Genomic DNA, 19,793 nt, shown 5'->3' with positions numbered 1-19,793 from the left:
GAGAGAGAAAAGGGTGTGTGTGTCACACTATAAGTAAGGGATCTGATTATCTTGGCTAACAGAAGGAAGTGGTGGTCTTATCTGTCATCATTGGTGAGGAGGCAGAGGTTGCAGGGGTCAGAGCCTGTCTGACCTGGAAGCCTCTGTCTGTTCTAACTCTGATGGGCAGAAAGAAACGGGGGCGCGTCAAAGCACTCTCACTTCCCCCAGCACCCCCAGGCCTCCAGCACAGCCCTGGCCTTGAGCGCAGCAGAATTGCAAAGTGGGGGCTGGATACCCCCCACCCCCCCACCCCCCCGCTCGGAAACCCCCATCCAGACCCCTCCATCCTGGGGCAGCTGTTTCTCATCAAGTCCCCCCTCTCTCGCCCCCCAAACCACCACTACCACCACCGCTACCACCCCCAGCCATCCGTCCCCTTCTCCTCCAACCGTGCAGTCTGGCCCAGCTCTCCTGCATTTAACCTCCCTAGCAGGAGCGGAGCAGAGGCCAACAAGGCACCAGGATAATGAAACAGGAGTGTAGTGTGGCTGCGTAAGTGTATGTGTGTCTGTTTGTGGGAGAGTGTGAGAGCGAGCGAGGGAGCGAGCGAGTGAGAGGGAAAAAAGTGTGCGCGCGTGTGTGTGCGCGAGTGTGTACATGTGTTACTGCACAGCCCTGAGAAGGTGTATAAGTTAAGACATTAATGGCTTCTATAGCACCCTGGTGAAAGTGCCAGGTCCCTTAAGAACAGACCCCATTAGTCACAGAGGCTAAGCGGATTGGGATGATTACCATCAGGTTTTACTGGGGAAACGTGTCCCCTTCTCTCTATCTTTGTTGATTTTTCACCCCCCCATTCTTCCTCTCTGTCTTCCCTGGGTTCCTACTCACTTCCAGTTAGTATAAAGATACAATTACCCCTGGAGGCAACGGTGGTACAATTGATTAGTGCGCTGAATTAAAAGAGAAAGTCACGAATAGACAGGTCCGGCTCCTCTGCTCTGCTATTCCCCGTGTGGCTCACCCTGATTGTACAAGGGTTGACGCTTGAGAGAATGAAACCGTTAAAGAGAGCAGAATGCATAACCACTGATTCCATATGTACTGTAATAGCCAGGCGAAATGATGTTAGCTACTTCACTCAGACAGTAAAAATGTGAATGGGCTGAGAGTGGATCATGTATTTAAGAGTGAAACAGCTCATTTCAAATCGCAGCTTTGGCACTTGAAAAAAAAAAAAGGCACTACACGAGCAAATAGGTTTGAAATGACCTCGAGTTACAATAGCAGATTACATGCTGAAAAGGGCATGTAGTGACACCGCGCTGTCTAAAAGGCACAGAATGTTCCGGTGTCATATTGGAGTGCAACATGTGCATATCAAAGGTCTAGTTATCAAAGCATATGGCTTCAAGCGTGACTTGAGAGCATGGCTTGAGAGGAGTGCCTTTTTAGACTTTTTTTTTTTTTTTTTTTCATGTTGACTCTTCTTGCACCACCACCCTAATTGTGGAGATTTAACTCGCTCAATTTAAGAAATTATCACAAATTACCAAGAGTCAACACAGAGGAGACTGCAGCCAATTCGAACAGCGGAGGGACACGTCCTCACTCGGGTTAGTACCCTGGAACCGCTCCAAAACTCACAATCCATTCTCAGAAAGAGAGCACCCTGTAATGTATGTCAAATAATCCTGTTGGCATTGACTATTGAATGTTTAAAGCACTAATGAGACAAACAGACATACTATATAAAACTTTAGTAGGCTGTAGTTTACTGACTGCTTCAAGGAGCTTCTATCTGTACGTTAATTGGCACGCTTTTAAAGGAAAGACGGCTCTTTTTTTCTATTTTACAGTCTATACCTTTTACCTTCTAACAAAATGTTGTCCCTCGGAGCGTGCTGGCTTGTCCTCTGTCTAATCCATGTATTGGTTATCCATTGGTCCGACTGTCAGCAAGGTTGTAGAAAATCAAAAGGAGAAACTCCTGGCTGTACCTGAGGTCAATACTGTATTATACTTTACACTTTATTAAGCGCCGCAAACGGTCGACATGCCGCTTTGATCAGATATTTTTTAAACAAAAAGTCTCAATTTTCAGCCTCATTTGCAGCATCTTAACCTTTTTACTGCACAGTTACAGCGCCGCTGCATGAAAGAGTAAATCATAAATAAAAACTTTGACCGTACAATTCATCCAATTTAAGCTCCTAATTGCATCAGAGCTTTTGGTTTTCTATCTTGGCCAAGTTTCCACGAGAGCTCCCCTCCTGGGGCAACGATGCAGGCCCTTGGTAATATGGTTCTGCAAGCAGTCCTAACACACTCAGCCACTATTTATCCTAATCAGTGACATCCACATAACCAGGATTGCTTAAAATGAACCCCTTCCGCGCCCCAGAAAACGCACATTTACCGGGACCCCATTTGTCATGGGTAAATTGAGGGTCAGTAAACTTCGCCTGTATCCTCCAGTGGGGATCCAGGACATGCATCATAACGTTAGGAGAGAATGATTGGCGAAGGCGAGCTGTCACACATTTGTCAGGGGGAAGGGAACATTATTTGCTAATTTCCCAAGCTGGGCACTGACAGGGTGCTTCGTCTTCAGACCTTTGGTGACCAGCATGGCTTCCCAGCTATTAGTACAAGTCAAGTGTTTTTTCTTTCTTTTTTTTTTTCTCCTCCTCACTGTAAAGCGGCAGTAATAAGAGCCATTCGTTCGACCTCACAAGATCGCAGCACACTGGGTGAAGGATTTTGGATGGAGTAGATGCCCCATACAGTGAGCTGCTCTTGCCAGGCCTTAGTTGAGGCCAGACAGCCTTGAGGGCTGATGGATCACAAACTTTCCTCGTCAAGGTGACGCTATCGACTCCACTGCACCAAAATCTGACAAAATGGGTATGAGGCAGTCATTCATCAACATAAGGACAAAGGGGTCATGTGGGCTTCACTCAATACTGGTGGAGATCAAGAAATGTCAGCCCTGTAAGGGATGGAAAAGGAAGGAAGACGTTCATAGTGCAGAAGTAAGGTCTCTTTTTAGTTAAGATTCAACTACCATATCTTACTTTATGAATGTTAAAAAAATCTATGGTTTTACATGCATGTTCACCCAAACTAACCCGGCAGCCTTTTAGTGCAGCAAGTCAGAGACATAAATAGTGATATCCAGTTAAATCCAAAATCACACTCACTTCCTGTTCCACTCTTAGAAAATGTTTTGTAGTCTTGGACCCTCCTCTCCTCCAAAAAAAGGAAAGAAAAAAAAAGAATTAAATAAACAAACACAGACGTCTTTATCGGAGCACATCAGATAGTGCTGTTGGGCTGTGCTGTTGGGCCTGTGAATCGAGCCGATCCTTACGTCTCCTCTCCGCCCTGCAGTCACTTTGAAGTCCCAGACTCAGAAGCTGATCAGATGGAGAGCTTCCTTTTCATTTCCTGTCCTGCAGGGTTGGGCTTGGTACTCTGTCGGTTGCTGGTCAGTGATGGGGTGTGGCCTACAGCAAAGATATGCTATAATCAAAGGCATTCAAGGAGGTATGTAAACAGATTTAGAGGAAGACTTGCAAACACATACCAAATACTCCATATAAGCAGTGTGTATTTGAAATTCCTAAATCTACTACACGCAGCGTTTCAGATTTGAGACAATTTATCTGCGGATTATTTTTTTTTTAATTCACCCTGCAGTATGAACTGCTGCTCGTGAGGATGAAATAGGCATTTATAAATGTCATCGCCACAGTCAAGTGGGTTGTAACCAGTTGGCACAACAGTTTTAGCATGTGTCAAAGCATGTTATCCACTAGCCATATCCCCATACCTGCCTGTCTCATTACAACTCTGGTATTTAGCACCAGCTCCACAGGAGTGGAGCAGACACTCGTTGCCAAGTTAGATGGGCCTGGTTTGAAGGCCTTGTGAGCTTGTGTGGAGCGCGACAAGGTTCCACGGAGGAAGGTCCTTGTGTCCAATTAGAGGGCTGACGTGACACGTGCTCGCACTCCCCCACTGTCAGGCAGCTTGTCAGGTAGGCTTTGAGAAGCACACTGTGGCATTATTCCACAGCGTGTTATCAGCAAGTGACCTGTGAAATCCAGCTCCAGGAAATTGATTGAAATAAGTACTTGCAGTTGAGCATGTATTTTCCCCCGTTACACCTCTCTGTGAAATGTATTGTGGGTATCTTTCAAGAGAAAAATGAAAGTATGGCTGTGTGTTTTTTCTCTCCTCCTCCCAGTAAGGATGGTATTCATTGATTTAATTTTAATTGGACCCACTTTTTGTCCCACAGTATCGTTAGAGGTCTGTTTTGTAATGGCTCTTAAAATGGATTGTCCTCAGTAAGTCACAGCATCAGTCCTCTGCCACAGGAAAGATAGACGGAGGAGGCAGGGAGGGGGGCTCTTGATAGACGAGGATCTTTCCCCTCCTCCTCCTCCTCCTCTGTTCTCTACCTCCTCTTCTTGCCCCATTTTCAGTATGATCCACACCCAACGGGCTTTAAAAGAACTCCACACCCCCCTCCTCCTCCTCCACTGCCGCATTTTGATTGAAATTCATCGGCAAGTTTATTGAGAAATGAATGAGGGAGGCAGCGCGGTATTGACTTTGAGAGGAAAACACAACTCATCTTGAATGAGGGGGAAAACGCGGCCGTAATTTAGCCGTCATCGATCTGTGCCCCGTCCATGTATTGATCTTCATTTTACAATATTAATTTGCGCTTGCAATCAGCTGTGAAGGGAACCCATTTGATTTCTGTTGGCCGGTAATGTGTGAAAGTCCGCCGACGTCCTTAGAGAAGTGGCACACATACTTTAGATGTCATCTAAGAGGATTGAACAGGTGTCTTTGGCCCTTTCTAATAATACGACCGATATGAAGGGAGCCTGAAATTATGGATGTGCAATCTGTAACATTGCTCCCTTTTAACCGTGTTAATTACATTTTATCTGTTGCAGGAGCAATATCTGCTGGAGACTGTAACTGTCGAGTTTTTTTTCATCTGTATTGGCTCAAAGTTCATGAAATTTCAATGAACATTGATCTGTCTCCATTGATTTATCCTAACTGCAGATCTTTGAAATTTTAATTTCCTGTTCATCTTGAGACTGCTGGAGATGGAATCACTCAGTGGTAACTGGCTGCAGTGGATGGAGATGATATGGTCAGTGGTAAAACAGATGAGGTTTGCTTTGCGTGGGTTTGCTGTGAAAATTCCAATTTGGCTTGGTTTGTTTTTTTGTTTTTGTTTTTTTTTAAGGAGATGGTCTCTACATCTGCATGCGTGTTTTCTATTCTCTCAACACTGGAACATATCTACTGTGGAGCAGCAGCATGACTTCTGAATACCTTCTTTTTATGCACAGCATTCAATTTTAACTCCTTACAGTAACACAGAGAAGATGTTCACTCTTTAAATCTCTCCAGTAGACTCCGCTGAACATCAGCGAGACAAGGTCATTACGTGTGCTGATGCTGTTCTGAACTGCATCCATCTAACAGACCGCAGGTGCCTAGAAGGCTTCAGTTAGACTGTTTGACAAGTCACAAATGCAATAACACTTGAATGAACTTCTGCCTGTGCTGTTTATCTGTCTCCCCCTTTCCAACTCCCACTCCACCTCTAATTTGTGTTAAGGGGAAAGAAAAAAATAACTGCTCAATGGTGTAGGAGGAGTGGAGATAAGCTCGAAGCAGTTAAGTATAATTAGCGAAAGTAATAGCTGGCAAATGGCAACAAGGCTAGGTTTTTATCTCCTGGAAAGATAGAGTTATCGTAATAAGCTGTAATGGCTGGCAGGAATGCTAGTACTCTGTGCAAGCTTCCATTCAGCCTCATAGACTTAACAAGGAACAATTTCCCTTAAATTTACTGCTTTGCTCAAACATTTCCCCATGTTTATACCCAGATACTGTAAGTCAATACATGTGTTCAATCCACTTCCATATAGACCGAGGGCACACAGTAGTGTATTGCCATGTAAGCACTTCTGGCTGCCAACGTCGGCCATGTTACACTGTTCCTGTAGAGCGGTTACTCATGTCCTATTTCTAGAGAACATGGAGAAGGAGCAGCAGACCACACTCAGATGCCATGTACACGCCATCCACTCTACATTTTAAGTGAAGTGGCTAGCTGGGGCAGCTAAAGGGGCTCTCAGAGAAAATGTGTTTTAGTAGCATGAAAGGACGGGGCAGATTAAGGCGTCAGATCAAAATAAGATTGGGAAGTGCACATTCCAGGCAGAGGAATTCCACTGAAGCCCTGCCACGAGCGCTTGTGAGCATGCGCGATATTCAAAATTGGAAATGATATGGTCACAGCTGCGCACCGAGTCATGCATTCCATTTCTTCATATTCTGAAACATGATCATTTGCTCTCCAGAGTGAGAAAATTACTGAAATATTCATAAAAACAACTCTCCTGAACCTCCACGAGGAAGTCTCTCTCTTTGTCAAGAAATCATGTTCCTGTTACTCACACATGGCGATGAATTCTTTCAGTTATCAGCCGTTAAATCTGAAACATATTTGCTGTCACTTTGTTGTCTCATTACTTTTGTTAAATTCTAATCATCTCTGAAATAAAAACCATGGAAACAAGTCTATGAACAATTATATCTGTATACATACGGCAAGCCGGGGAAAAAAGAAAAAAAAAAAAGATATAAATGTTGTAATTGAACAAAGCATGCAACCTGTCTAAATCTGAACAGAAAATGAGAGAAAATGAAAATTCTATTAGTCCATAATGTTCCCTCCCCCTACCCCCCCGCACCCCTCTTCCCATGTGCTCTTCATCTCTCCTGCAAAGTATTCAAATGCAAGCCCTGCCTTACCTCCCCGTGTCTCTTTTTCTCTAATTATCCATGAGGTCAGTAAGCAAAATGGGGAAGAAGCCAGGAGATCAATACAAATTATCCCTGAGCAAACCAGTGCTGACAGTTTGAATTGCAGCATATGTTTACCCAAAATCAGGCAATTTATCTTAATATCAGGCGAGTAATGCAGCAGGGGTGAGAGGTCACACAATCTCTCCACCTCATAATTACCCGCCTCTAAAACAGGAAAGTGGTATTGATTGGCCGCGAGCCGGGAAGCGGGCGTGACTGGAACGTGCCAGCGACCCCCCCCACCCCCCCCACCCCTCCTCTACCAACCCCTATCATACCTCGCCCCCCGTCCCCCCCACCTTGCTCGGTCCCTCCTCCCCTCGGCTAGACTCCCCACCCAGTGTAGGATTTATGGGATGTGTGTGGAGGGTTTCATGTTTCCTTGCAGCGACTGAGACCCCTTACAGGAGGGGTAAGAGGGGGGGACACGCTCCTTCCACACCCTCACCCCCCCTCTCTTTCACCATATTGTGTTGGAAGGACGAGGAGGGCCAAACTAATTTTGGCATGCATGGAGTCATGCAAGGGCATCGCCGACCGGCCTGATTTGCCTGCTATATCTTTAGAAGAGAGTAAAGTTTACGACAGAGTGTGAAGTCGGAACATAATGATGTGCCAGAGATTAAAAAAGATGCAGGGTGCAGAGGTGGGAGTGAAAGGGTGGGGGAAGGCTGCTGTCAATGTGTGTGGTGTTAAGAAAAAGTAAGAAGAGCAGTCCCAATGACTCTTGTAAAAGCTCAGCGGATGAAAGAAAATCTTTGCCCGGAAGAAAAAATGTGCGGAGCGACGCGATGAATACACACATAACACATTTATTGTCCGGATTGAATATAAGTGCTCAGTATATATCATCAGCGGCTCTTACAGGATTATTGACATTGTCTGTGTCTGTCTGCACCAGTGTACATGCTATGACTACAAAACTGTCAACTCATCAACTGACAGCACCGTTTAGCGCTAATGCAAGTCTCCATCAGCTGTCAAAAGCATTTGCATGAAATCAATAGCAGATGGCGGTGTGTGTCACCAATTTCATTACGCTGGGGTTGTTACAAAGATCATCTCCATGATAGATGAGATGGCTACATGTCGACATGTGGAGATCATGCCTGACGCTTGGACTGCAGAACATTGAGCCATGTATAAACCTACACTTAAACATTTAAACTCCACCATATGTAGACATTTAATACTGTGTGTGAGCTTTAAAACACACACAGAGGATTTAGTTTAAAGTCTTCTTTAAGGGTACGGGATACCATACCCTCCAAATCACATTCATCATAATTCTTAGGTCCGCATTTACAGTGGGGCATCATTATCATTGGAAAGGCACATCAAACAGAACACCTCTCCCAACCTAGGTCTCGTCCTGTACTGTACGTCTCTCCGGCTGTGTTCCCAGCATGCCTGGCGGGTTGTGTAGGCCCCAGCTGAGGCAGAGGACAGGAGAGCGTGATGTATCACCCTGAGAGAGCCCACTGACAGCCTCTGATGATGGATGGCCTGATTATGGAGTGCTTTTTACACATACACAATTTACATCACACTGAGCAGCGGGGTCTGGCAGGGCTGCCGTGCACATACACTCTCTCTCAGCTGGGCACGTGCACTCACACACACACAAATACACACACATGCACAGGACTGCCAGAGTGCATAGATAAGAAAGGGGGTGGAAATAACAAAAGAAAGGGGGCAAATTCCTTGCTACAGCCTTGTCATGTACGATCAATACGGCAGATCAATCCTTTATTAAGGAGAAGATGGCGTTCCCTCACATTGCCAAGCAGACCTTTGTCGTTTCGGGGACGCATGATGACATGTCAAATCAGATTTCCAGCAGTGTATGTTGTTGTGGCGTGGGGTTTATTCAGGTGTGCCTGGCCAGTAGGGCACTGTATATGCAAGCTAGATCCTTGTTATCGATTAGCACCTCGCATTGTCCATGCTTGAACACATAATTGCTCCATTTGATCACGGTCGGGCTGGCAATTACTGTATTCAGGTTTTTGGCAGAAGTGGTGCATGTGTTCGATTGTACGTGTGTGTGTGTGTGTTGGTACATGACATGCTGTATGTATGCGTGAGTAGGTACAGTATGTGTGCGAGCATGCTTGCATGTGTATTTAGATGAGAGGGGAACAAAAGAAAAGAGTGAGACACATAAATGTTCGTTTTCCTGCCGTGACTCCCCAGCTCGTGCTTCAGTGGCCCTGCCTGCCTGCCTGCCTGCGTGTGTGTGTGGGGGGGCGTTTGCTTGCCTTCACATTCTCTGGTGTTCAGCAGGTTCAGCGAGCTGTGCGGTGTTAATGCTGAAATTACATGCTGAGTAATGAGTGATGGGCCAAATTACAGGCTGAACAATGAATAGAGGCAGGCAGCTCTTATTAGTCTCCATAGAAAGCCATTGATTTATGAAGCGCCTTGCTCGGCGGAGTTACTCTCCTGAAAATGATATCTACATTGAGAAGTGATGTTCTCTATTAAGTCGTTCCTTCCCCCTTTACACTGCTCTCCTCCTTTCCTCCCCTCCTTCTCTCCTCTGCCCTCCCTCCCTCCCTCGCCTTGTCCTGCCTATGAGTGTGCACATGATTGTTTAGAATCAGGCGGAGCTGTAAGGAAGCCTTCAATTACCCATTAGGACTGTCAGACATAAAACGCCCTGCTCTCACCAAAGTCTGGGTTATGATTCATTTACTTTGTGCCTCTGATTCATCGCCCAATATGCCTCATGCCCCAGATTACTATTTGAGGGGTGGGAGAGATTAATGGCTCCATGGGATCTGCTGCTGTATTTCACGGGCCCAGTGTTGCAGTACAGTTGGTGCAGAAGGGTGAAATGACAGCAACTTACACTAGATCAATGTGTGGACAGCCTTTCACAGATTATTAAAGCTCGGTTAGATTAAAAGACCCCCGCTATGTAGTTTGCTGTAGTCAATATTCTCAAGCAGATAAAAAGAGGGAGGGTCCCTCTGAAGGATTCTCAGACTGATGTAGGTCATCACGGCTGTTAATGGAATAACACTCGGTGACACAAGTGTCAGAGGAGCCCGTGTCATTTTCCAGCTTGCCCCCCCTGGATGTTTCATAAAACATCGTCTCACCCATGAGGTCTCTTTGAAATTAGGAATTCTGAAATGACTTTTGTTCTGTAAACTCCGACAGATTTCTCAATTAGTTTCTTCCTGTCTCTGGCAAAATTAGCCCTGAAATGATTCTAATTTTTATCTCCCCTTTTTTTCTCCCGTCTTTCAGCCCTGAATGAGCCAACCATCGACTATGGTTTCCAGAGGCTGCAGAAGGTCATCCCCAGACACCCCGGTGATCCTGAGAGGTTACCAAAGGTCAGTACGGTGTCCCTGCAGCAAACACAAACACGGCAACGGCGACGAGACACAGCCGTCTGGGTTCTAATGCCTTAATACTCCGAATGTGACAAATAAACAAAACAGCATTCCCATCAAGGCAGAGCACTGTGACCCCAAACCGTAACAGCTTTGCTTCACATATGTGGCTTACCCACTAACCAGCGTGGTAATGGTATTGGTTTTGTGTGTGGAGAGAGGCGTAAACTCTCTGTGTGGTAAAATAGCTCAATCAGGCGTTTTCCTCTCCAGTAGTCTGTGGAGATGGTAATCTGGTCAGAAACGACGTCTGCACCCTCATTACCCCACTCATGTTTTCCTTTCATTTTCTGCAGCTCGATTTGGTTTAATCTTTTGTTTACAGAACCCTGTGCCGTAAACCCCCTAGTCTTACTGCAGCTAATAGACAAAGACTGCATGTTATTATGCTTTGGCTTTCTTATTGTTTTCTTTTGAACCTGGGTGAAGGAGTTGAAAGCCACATCAGTTTTTAGACACACCGGTGTGGCACATAAATGGGCTGCCATATTGAAAGACCTGAGCATGAAAACTAAGGTGCACTTCTTTTTTTTTTTTTTTTTTTACTTCCCTCCCCTGCAGAAACTCTTTGATTCTTTTACTCTTTTCATTCCCTTTGATTCTCTTACTCTCTCCATTTCCTATTGATAAAATCTATCTGTGTGTTTTCACTAATTGCCACCCTGCCAGTAACCATTTGGGTGACTGACGTTCCAGATGTGTCAAGTGTAATAATATAACTGATTAGTACATTCAAAGCCCCTTGGCATGTGGTAAAGTGGTGGCCACCTCAGAGTTTTAATAATACTGTAAAACCTTTAAAGACCTTATCTATTAAATCCCAGCATGCAACACAGCAATATCATTAACGTCCAACGGACAATTTAATAAAGAACAGACTGTGTGGTAGCTGTAGACGTTTGACCAAGGCAACGTGGAGAAATGGAACATCACAGCTAGTCCCTGGTTCGGTATATGAAGTGTTTCAATTAGACTCGGTCCCTGTGGAGACAGGAAACAACACCTAGACATGAAATGTTACTCTAATTTCAACTGTAAACGTTGACCAAAAGGTAAAGTACACTTACCTTTAATATCCACATGGCTTTCTCTATCTCCGCAGGCATCGCCGGTCAATCTAGCTACACCGTTTCAATTTTATAAAGTCGCAGTGTCTTTGCGAAATCCACGTCTTTAGAACAAAGAGCACGACGATGTCGAACACAGCTTTATTACGGAGAAACCTTACTTCTTTCCTTGAATACAAAGCTGTGTTGTTGGCCGTGAGACAGATTTTGACACTGAACCCAAGATTAGTTTCCTGGGTGTGCATATACTTAATATAGCACGGTCTCCCGGCCTTTGCATGAAACAATCACAGAGTGAGATGAAACCCTGCACTTCCAATAAACAACATAAATATTTGATTTGCTCTCTAATGGACCCAAATATGGGGTTCAGGGGGCATGTAAATGATCCCACCAAGTGATTCGTCATTGTTAAGCTTGCCATCTGAGGGTCAGCTCACGGGGTCAAAAGCACATTCCCAATAAAACAGCCCGCGGCGGGCTGACGCTCGCATGTACATTTGGAATGAGAACAGAAACAGCATATAGAGAACAGCCATTACAGGGTGCAGGTGAGGTAGGGAGACTCTATAAAAAGAAGATAAAGCTGGAGGACGCGCGGTGTGCATTAGCAGAAAGGCAAATCGACACCAAGTCCACTCACCGCCTCTACACACCCCCCCTCCCATGACTTCACCCTCCAGTTGATAATATTACTGCGCTATATTGATTTCCACCAGCCTTCTCCCTGGGACCAGTAAGACACGTGGTAATTGTAAGGAGACAGAAAGCCAATATGGGAGTGCTCATGGATAGCAAGGGATGCACGCTAATATTGTTGCTACACAGAGAAAAAAAGGGGGGAAGCTGCCTCTGATTGAAGTTTACCTCGTAATTCTAAGACAACATCGTAGATGACAGTCTGACCCTGTGGGAGGAGTGGAGATATAAAAATTCAATGCAAAGTCCAGGGTGAATATGAAAGTAATAAGTGTGAGCAGTCAAGTGATGAGAAAGGAGATTGGTTTGCGGGCATCGCGTTAAGTGAAGAGAGACTTTGGAATTCACCCTCCTTTTTAAGATCTTGTTATAAAACAATTTTCTATTCATAATATAAAAAAGACAATTTATAATACCATTTTGTGCCCTCTGGCAGTAATGGACAAATAGACTGGATATCACATTATATCACACTCAATTTCTCTCTTCTGTAACAAATTAGATTCATTATGAAATTAAAAGTGGAAACTCAATATTGTTTTATTATTAAGCTGATTGCTTTGGATTCCTTTCTTTCCTCCCAAAATGAGCATAAGCCCATTCTTTTCCAATTCTTTGTGTAATCCACAAGGAGAAAATATTACAAATGTGTTCATGTCAAGCAATTACCCATGTATTTAAATGAATCTCTCTTCCTGTGCTCTTTGAAGTACCTTCATCTAATGGCCCTATGCTTCTAAATGCATTCATTACCTCAGGCTAGAGCTAACAGAGTAATTGCCTTACAGTTTTATAATGGCATTAGCACTCCAAGCTACATAACCTAGGCCCTCTTTTATTAACTGTGATAATATAAATACAACATCCATGTTAATCTAGTGCTTGAAGAATCACATTCGGGGCCGTTTTAGAGCACTTCTCCTTATTGTTAGATATTCTTTATAACACATCATTTGTTATGGCGTTCCTCTCGTTCTTTTTTTTCTCAGCGATAACACACAAAAAAAAAAAACAAACAAAAAAAAACACAGCCTCTAAATCTTAGGTGATCTGTCATCTGAGCAGCTCCATTTAAACAGTTGTTGAGCACGAGACCTTTATGCAAAGCAAGGCAAACAATGGCAGAAATCTGTCACGCATTTGTCACAGAACAACAGAAATCATTTGAGGCCTTTAATTGTTTCAATTTAACATGGTGTGTTCTGATATGTCTCCATGACAAGAAAGCCAATTACACTTATGCTGGAGTAGTATTGAGATTTACATGGAAATGCCCTCAGAACACTATTCCGTGTTAATCGTATTCCCAGCGTGAGCTGATATGCATGAAAGCGTCTCGTCAGAAGAAAACAAACTTCTTCCTTGATTGGGTGCAGCACTTCTCATCATCCTCGGATATGACTAGGTTGCACTTAAGCATAGCCTTGTGAGTGAGCTTGGTTAGTTAAGACACCACGCGGTAAACGACAGATTAAGGATGAGAGGCAATATCGTTTTCTCTCCTCCTTTTTCCAAGCTGTCCTTATGTCACTGCTGCAAAGTACCATATGGACAAGGAGGGAGAGGACGTTTTACAGAGAATGAAACATGGCTTGCGAACGCGACAGTCTTAATTGCTTTAATTGTTGTTTAAAATTGAGAGCCATGTAGGAGATCTTGAAATATGATAGAATAGATTATTGGTAATTATTAACTGCAGACTAAAAGAAAGAAAACCACTTTATCTCACTCAGCAAGAGAGAGAGAAATCTGTTCTGCCTGATGAGAACACATCAAGACAGCTGGTCCTCTCATTTAGTCTACCTGCCTCACGACAACCATAATTCTTTATTTGTATGCAAACTAGATGCATGCAACGTTGAGCATACACACCAATTTCAGAGGTAAATGCCCATTCTAAGAGCCACCCATCCGGTAACTTGGGGTGGATTAAGCGATATGTTTCTATAAGAGAGCATGGCATACGCTGGAAGTGGCTTCTACAGTGATTCATCTTGATAAATCAAGGACTGTGGTAGATATGCTCCTCAGGATGAAAGGGCCCATACACACACTCCGTACACACTACATACGCTGTGCCTTGGAAATGCAGGCCAAGTCTTGGAGGCCGCTGTTTGAAGGCGCGAAGGCTGTGTTTACATTCATTTACGGCAGCTGCCGTCTTAATCCCACACTGCTATTGCCAAGTGATGGAACACTTCAGACAAATTACCGAGGCCCGCAAAAGAAAACACAGCGAATGTGGGAAGAAAACAAGCGCCATCTGAGATGTTTCTGGTGACAGATTTGCATTGCTTTTAACCAGGGTTCTAACAGCACAGTCGACAAATCTCTGCTCTACAGCAGGTGACAACAAGCGAGCATTTTAAAAACACACGCAACAGTCATGTCTGCAACTTGCCTTTGTCAGATTAAATGCACTCTAAAAGGAGAAGAGGGTTTTCATAGAGCATATTGCCTTCTGTATTATAGAAAACAAAGAGAGCAGTCTGGTTGCTTGAGAGGGATTTAATTGTAAGTGCTGAATTCAAAGAGCAGATAAAGACACACAAACGGGCCAAACCCCACCTAGCTGGAAGCCCTAAACAGAGTGGGGGGAACAGGATCCGGGGCCAACTCATTTTCAGTGTTAAGAGCCAAAGCAACACAGCTAATCCGCATTGTCAAGCGGGGGCAAGCATGCAGACATGGATAAGACCACATCCTGAGCATCCGTGTCCCCAAGGCACAAGCACCCAGCTCTTGCTGGATGGGAAGTCATTTGTGAAGTCCTTTGCAACAGCCAGTCAAAGAGGTTAATTGAAAAATTCCTTAATGTCATTACAACAGAACTAGATTAACCCAGAGCTAATTCACTTTATTGTTCTGAAGAGAGGGGACTCAGCGCTGAACTCCAGAGCAAACGTGAAGCCCAGAATCAGGGGTGAGGTGTTGTTTTTAAAGGACTATGCCAGTTTAATTAAGATAGGGAACATTATTCACTGCTCCGCATGGTTGGAAGGAGCAAAGTGGTAGCGCTGTATAAATGCAGCACCGGTGCCTCTTAAATCAGGGTGGCTTTTATTTAGGGGCTTGAATATGTAAACATTTCCAAAGCTCTCCACAACCCGCTGTGTAATGTTGTTTCTGATATTGTTTGTTACTGTACGGACCACTGGGGTCTCAAACATAATCTGTTCGGGTCTTAACATTTACTCTTCCTGTTTTCCTCATCAGGAGGTGCTACTGAAGAGGGCGGCCGATCTCGTCGAAGCCCTGTATGGAATGCCCCACAACAATCAGGTTCGTATCCACACAGCTGGGCTAAATAAGGAACCATTGAAAATTTACTGATAGTATGACCAAAGGGTATTTTCATCACTATATCTGGAACAATGTAGGCTACATGCGTTGCGAGTTAACCATATAGCCATGAACTATGCATCAAAGCAACAGCACAGCTATAAAAAAAAAGCATAAATAACAAAACCTCTGCCTTCTCTGCGCTTTTCAGGAGATCATTCTGAAGAGGGCAGCTGACATCGCCGAGGCCCTGTACAGCGTTCCCCGCAACCACAACCAGATCCCCTCTCTCGCTAACACAGCCTCCCACGGCATGATGGGAGTCAACTCCTTCAGCAGCCAGCTAGCAGTCAATGTGTCTGAGTCACAAGGGAATGACCAAGGTATGTGATTCAGGGTATGGCTCCATAACTCAGTGGTTCTCAAAAGTGGGGTCCAGGGACCTGCAGGGGTCCTTGAGGGGATTCCAGGGGGTTTGCAACAAAATGAGAAATAGTTAAATTTCATTCTGCTTTCACTCATTAAAATGGGTAGAAATTATGTTTTTGAACTACCCTCATCTTCACTTATAATATAGGCAGTTAAAGGGTCCAATTAGGTGCCAAATTCTTTTCTTATTAAACTGGCATCTGCAGCATGTGCCGATATAAAAATGTTTGATTGCAGCAGTAAATCCCCATTATCATTTACTGTAATCAGTGAACATTTCCCTGGTAAATACTGCACCGAAGGAAAGAAAATGAATGAATTTCCCTCTGCGTCTCCCACCCATGTCTTTCAGTGGGCTACAGCCGGAACACCAGCAGCGTGTCCCCCCGGGGCTACATCTCCAGCAGCACCCCGCAGCAGTCGAGCTACAACACCGTCAGCAACAGCATGAATGGCTACGGCAATGCCGGTATGAACCTGGGAGTGCCAAGCTCCCCTGGGTTCCTCAACGGATCCTCTGCCAACTCCCCATATGGAAGTGAGTAGCTTGCCACTATCGCACGCTGTAGTAGCACTAAGCTGCTGCTGATTTAATTCCAGCTCCCACATTCGTTTTCACTTCTATGAATCACTTCTGACAGGGTTATAACATTATTGATGGTGATAATATATTACTATTCATTCACGGGGGCTTGTTTAGTTTTAGTACTTCGGAGAACACACATGTAGCTCGGAGTAGCAGGAATATTCATTTTTTATGTGTATTTCACCATATGCCACCTGTATTTGTTCAACCGGACAAGATGTTGATGGTAGGGGCCTGTGAGTACTGATCGTGTATCCCCCCTGGCAGTAATACTATCCTAGCCTTACCTTAACTGCCCTCTCCCTCTCCGGCACTACTCACAGCACGTTCTCACTCTCACCCCTCCCTCCTTCCTTCTCCCTCCCTATCGTCTCTGCAGTTAAACAAAAGAGCGCCTTCGCCCCTGTGGTCCGACCCCAGGCCTCCCCACCCCCCTCCTGCACCAGCGCCAACGGCAACGGACTGCAAGGTGAGCCCCCCTCACCCCCTCATCCCTTCCCTACGGACTACTGGTCAGATACCGCTGCTCAGGCCTCTGTCCGGTTTGGTGAGGGATTAATCATTACAAATATATGCATTTTGACAGGCCAATTTACACCTTTCAGTTCACACACACTCACACAGAGCATGCCTTTACACACACACGCACACACACACAAACACGCAAGTGTAGGAGCGCGAGCGCCGTCTCCCGTCTGTGCAAACATACATCCTTGTTGCCCTTTCATACAAATGATCCCCTCTGATGTCGCAGGAAAAGACCTTCCCCCGAATTGTTTTAGTAATTATGTTTATTAGGTTTTGTGCATGTGTCATGACCAACATGATTACTTTGAAAACAAGCTTAGCCGTAGTGTGTGCCCCAAGATTAATAACATTGGGCTTAATGAAGTGGGAAATTAAAGTTCATCTTGCTACACGTTCATACTTATTAATACATGTTGTGCAGAAATTAATGAGCAATGCCTTGCCATCATCTGCGCTGGCAAACTTAAAAGCATTTCAACCATGACTCTACAAATATACTCAGAGCAATATAATAATATATCATCCCAGCACTTCACTAGTCGCCTAATTGTTAAAACGTGTGAAAGTACTGAATATATAAACTCTCAGGGTGAGGTACAGTTGCTAATGATATCCTAAGCAGATGGTGTTGGTAAAATAACGGAAGCTACCTTTGATCTTGCCTAATCTCTCTTAGATAATGACGCAGACTCTGGGAATGTGGAAATGTAGGACTAATGCGCTGTACAGTGTCGGAGAGTGGAGGATAAAGAGACAAGGGGAGGAGAGGAAGCGATAGAAGGAATCTGAGGGGAGTCTGAGCAGTGTCTAGTACTGTAGCATTGTGGCATTGTGGGAAGTGACCGTGTTGTTGCTCTGCCGTCACCACGGCCGTGTCTCCTGGGAGTCTGGGCCACTGTTTGCCATTACCCCAACGCCAGGAGAAATATCACACATAGCAAGACTGGCATGCTGGGGGCTGAAATGTCAGAGCAGGAGGGAGGTTTTCAAACTCTCCCCGTTAGGAGGACGTGCAGCAGCAGGCTGGTGGACACGGCAAACACTCACAGGCACATACGCAAACAGGCACATTAAGGCTTACATTCACGCACTTGTGCACAGTCAGATGGCTGCACACACACACACACATACACAGACACATGCATGCACACATTAAATTACAATTTTTCACTAATACTATTAATATCCAAATCTGTTTTAGGTAAATAAACTAACCTTTTTCCCTCTGTTTATTTTTTTTCCAGCCATGTCCGGCCTGGTTGTCCCTCCAATGTAAATGCACTTTCATCATCTCAAGCACCAGTCTACACACTACCACTTCACAGGAGCACACAGCAACAAAAAAAACGCTGGTGTAATGTATAGTCAACCGCTTGTTCTGTTTTTAAAGATGAAGAGAAAAAAAAAGAAAAGATTTTTTTCTTTTAAATGACTTTTGCAAACCTGCAGAAAAAAAGGATTTCATGAGGAACAATATTTTTTTTTTCTGTGGGATTTTTTTTTTGTTTGTTTGTTTATCCCCCCCTCCCCTTACCCCCTTTTCCCTCTCCGCATTTTATCACCCTTGAAGAGGACACAGGATGATGAAGGGTTTATTTTGTATACCTGTCGGGTTGTGCTTCGGCCTTGGATATGTCCAATCAACCACACATTCAATACTGGAAGGGACTCTGTGGACTCACCATCTGGTTGTAAAGTAAAAACACTGATGTACAGTACATTTGCCAATGAACTTCAGAATTTCTTTTTGTTTTTCTGTTTCAACTCTCTTTTAATAGATTCACAACAGTTGTGCGTCTTTATAATGTGACTTTTTGTATTTTTATGTGTGAGAAAAATACACAGGGGCCAAGACAGTTTGAATTTCAACTGGAAAATATATGAGATATATAATGTAGAAAAATTGATCATAAAAGTACAACAAATACGAGTAAAAAGGGGCGGGGCTGGGTGGGTAAGGTTGTATCATGTTTCATTCCTGCATTTTAACTTAAATTTTGTAATTTATTGTAGCTAGAAATCATCTTCAAAAGTAAAAAAAAAAAATCCTCTTTGATTCAACAAGCACACTGACGTGTACAAAACACTGCTCTGTTGATGAATATGATGTACTTCCATGTCTAGAGCTTCCTTTTAAGCAAGTGTGTTTTGCCATGTTTTTCAACTTTTTTGCTAGCACTGTATATTAATGCATTCCTAGGCTACTGTGAAGTCTGTTTCTTGTTGATGAGGAGCAGTCTCCCCCTTCTAGCTCCAACTCCCTTATGTGTTTTATATGTGGTTAAAAATTGTAGACTATTGTGATATTGCCAAACTTGTGCTAAATATTTATACATCTGTCTTTTTCATGTTCTTTTAGATCGACAAAAAAACATTTAAAAAACAAAATTAAAACCCATTGAGAATGTAGGAGTATAGTAGTTCATCGTCATATTTCTGTTCCAACACACACTTGCGCTCACTGAGGGAAATTTTGTAACATATCAACTATAAATAATGTATTTATCTCTGAAATTTTGTATATTGCTTTTCATTATGTATGTATTAATCGTCATGCCCTTAATATAGTGATGCAGCACAGATAATTCAGCCAAGAACTGTTGCCTTCATTTGTTTTCTTTTTGTATTTGATGAAATGCAATGTGCATATATTTCATGTGTATCCTCAAAAAATTTGTGTTACTCCGTCAAGACTCTCTGTCCATTTTTTAAAGGGGAAGTCAAACTTCATTGTTTATTTTTATATTGATTTTAAATTATCTATACAGACCATTTTGGAGAAAACTTTGTTGGTTGTATTGTCAAATAAATTGTTTGTGACCCATATGATAGTTGTTAAGATCCAATAGAGACTAATGTGCATGAGGGACAACCTTGGAGATAAAAAAAAACACTCCA

At 43.8% G+C, this 19,793-nt stretch overlaps 1 protein-coding gene across 8 annotated transcripts in view; it reads left to right on the top strand.

The window, feature by feature from the left end:
- Positions 1-18,836, top strand: part of ebf3b (EBF transcription factor 3b) — a 66,139-nt gene extending 47,303 nt beyond the window's left edge. For 4 of the 8 annotated variants that reach the window (XM_049600658.1, XM_049600657.1, XM_049600656.1 and 1 more), the window contains exons 11-16: positions 10,156-10,244; positions 15,287-15,352; positions 15,564-15,735; positions 16,134-16,319; positions 16,747-16,836; positions 18,140-18,836. In XM_049600658.1, coding sequence (XP_049456615.1) covers positions 10,156-10,244; positions 15,287-15,352; positions 15,564-15,735; positions 16,134-16,319; positions 16,747-16,836; positions 18,140-18,171 — 635 coding nt within the window. In that variant the 3' untranslated portion in view covers positions 18,172-18,836. Of the gene's footprint in view, positions 1-10,155; positions 10,245-15,286; positions 15,353-15,563; positions 15,736-16,133; positions 16,320-16,746; positions 16,915-18,139 lie in introns of all 8 variants that reach the window. The other 4 variants (XM_049600653.1, XM_049600652.1, XM_049600651.1 and 1 more) reach the window with 1 other exon arrangement.
- The last annotated feature ends 957 nt before the right edge of the window (positions 18,837-19,793 follow it).

Source organism: Epinephelus fuscoguttatus, linkage group LG16, assembly GCF_011397635.1.
Source record: "Epinephelus fuscoguttatus linkage group LG16, E.fuscoguttatus.final_Chr_v1".
NCBI lineage: Eukaryota > Metazoa > Chordata > Actinopteri > Perciformes > Serranidae > Epinephelus > Epinephelus fuscoguttatus.
Note: the sequence above shows the minus strand (reverse complement) of the source record. Positions and strands in the feature narration are given on the sequence as shown.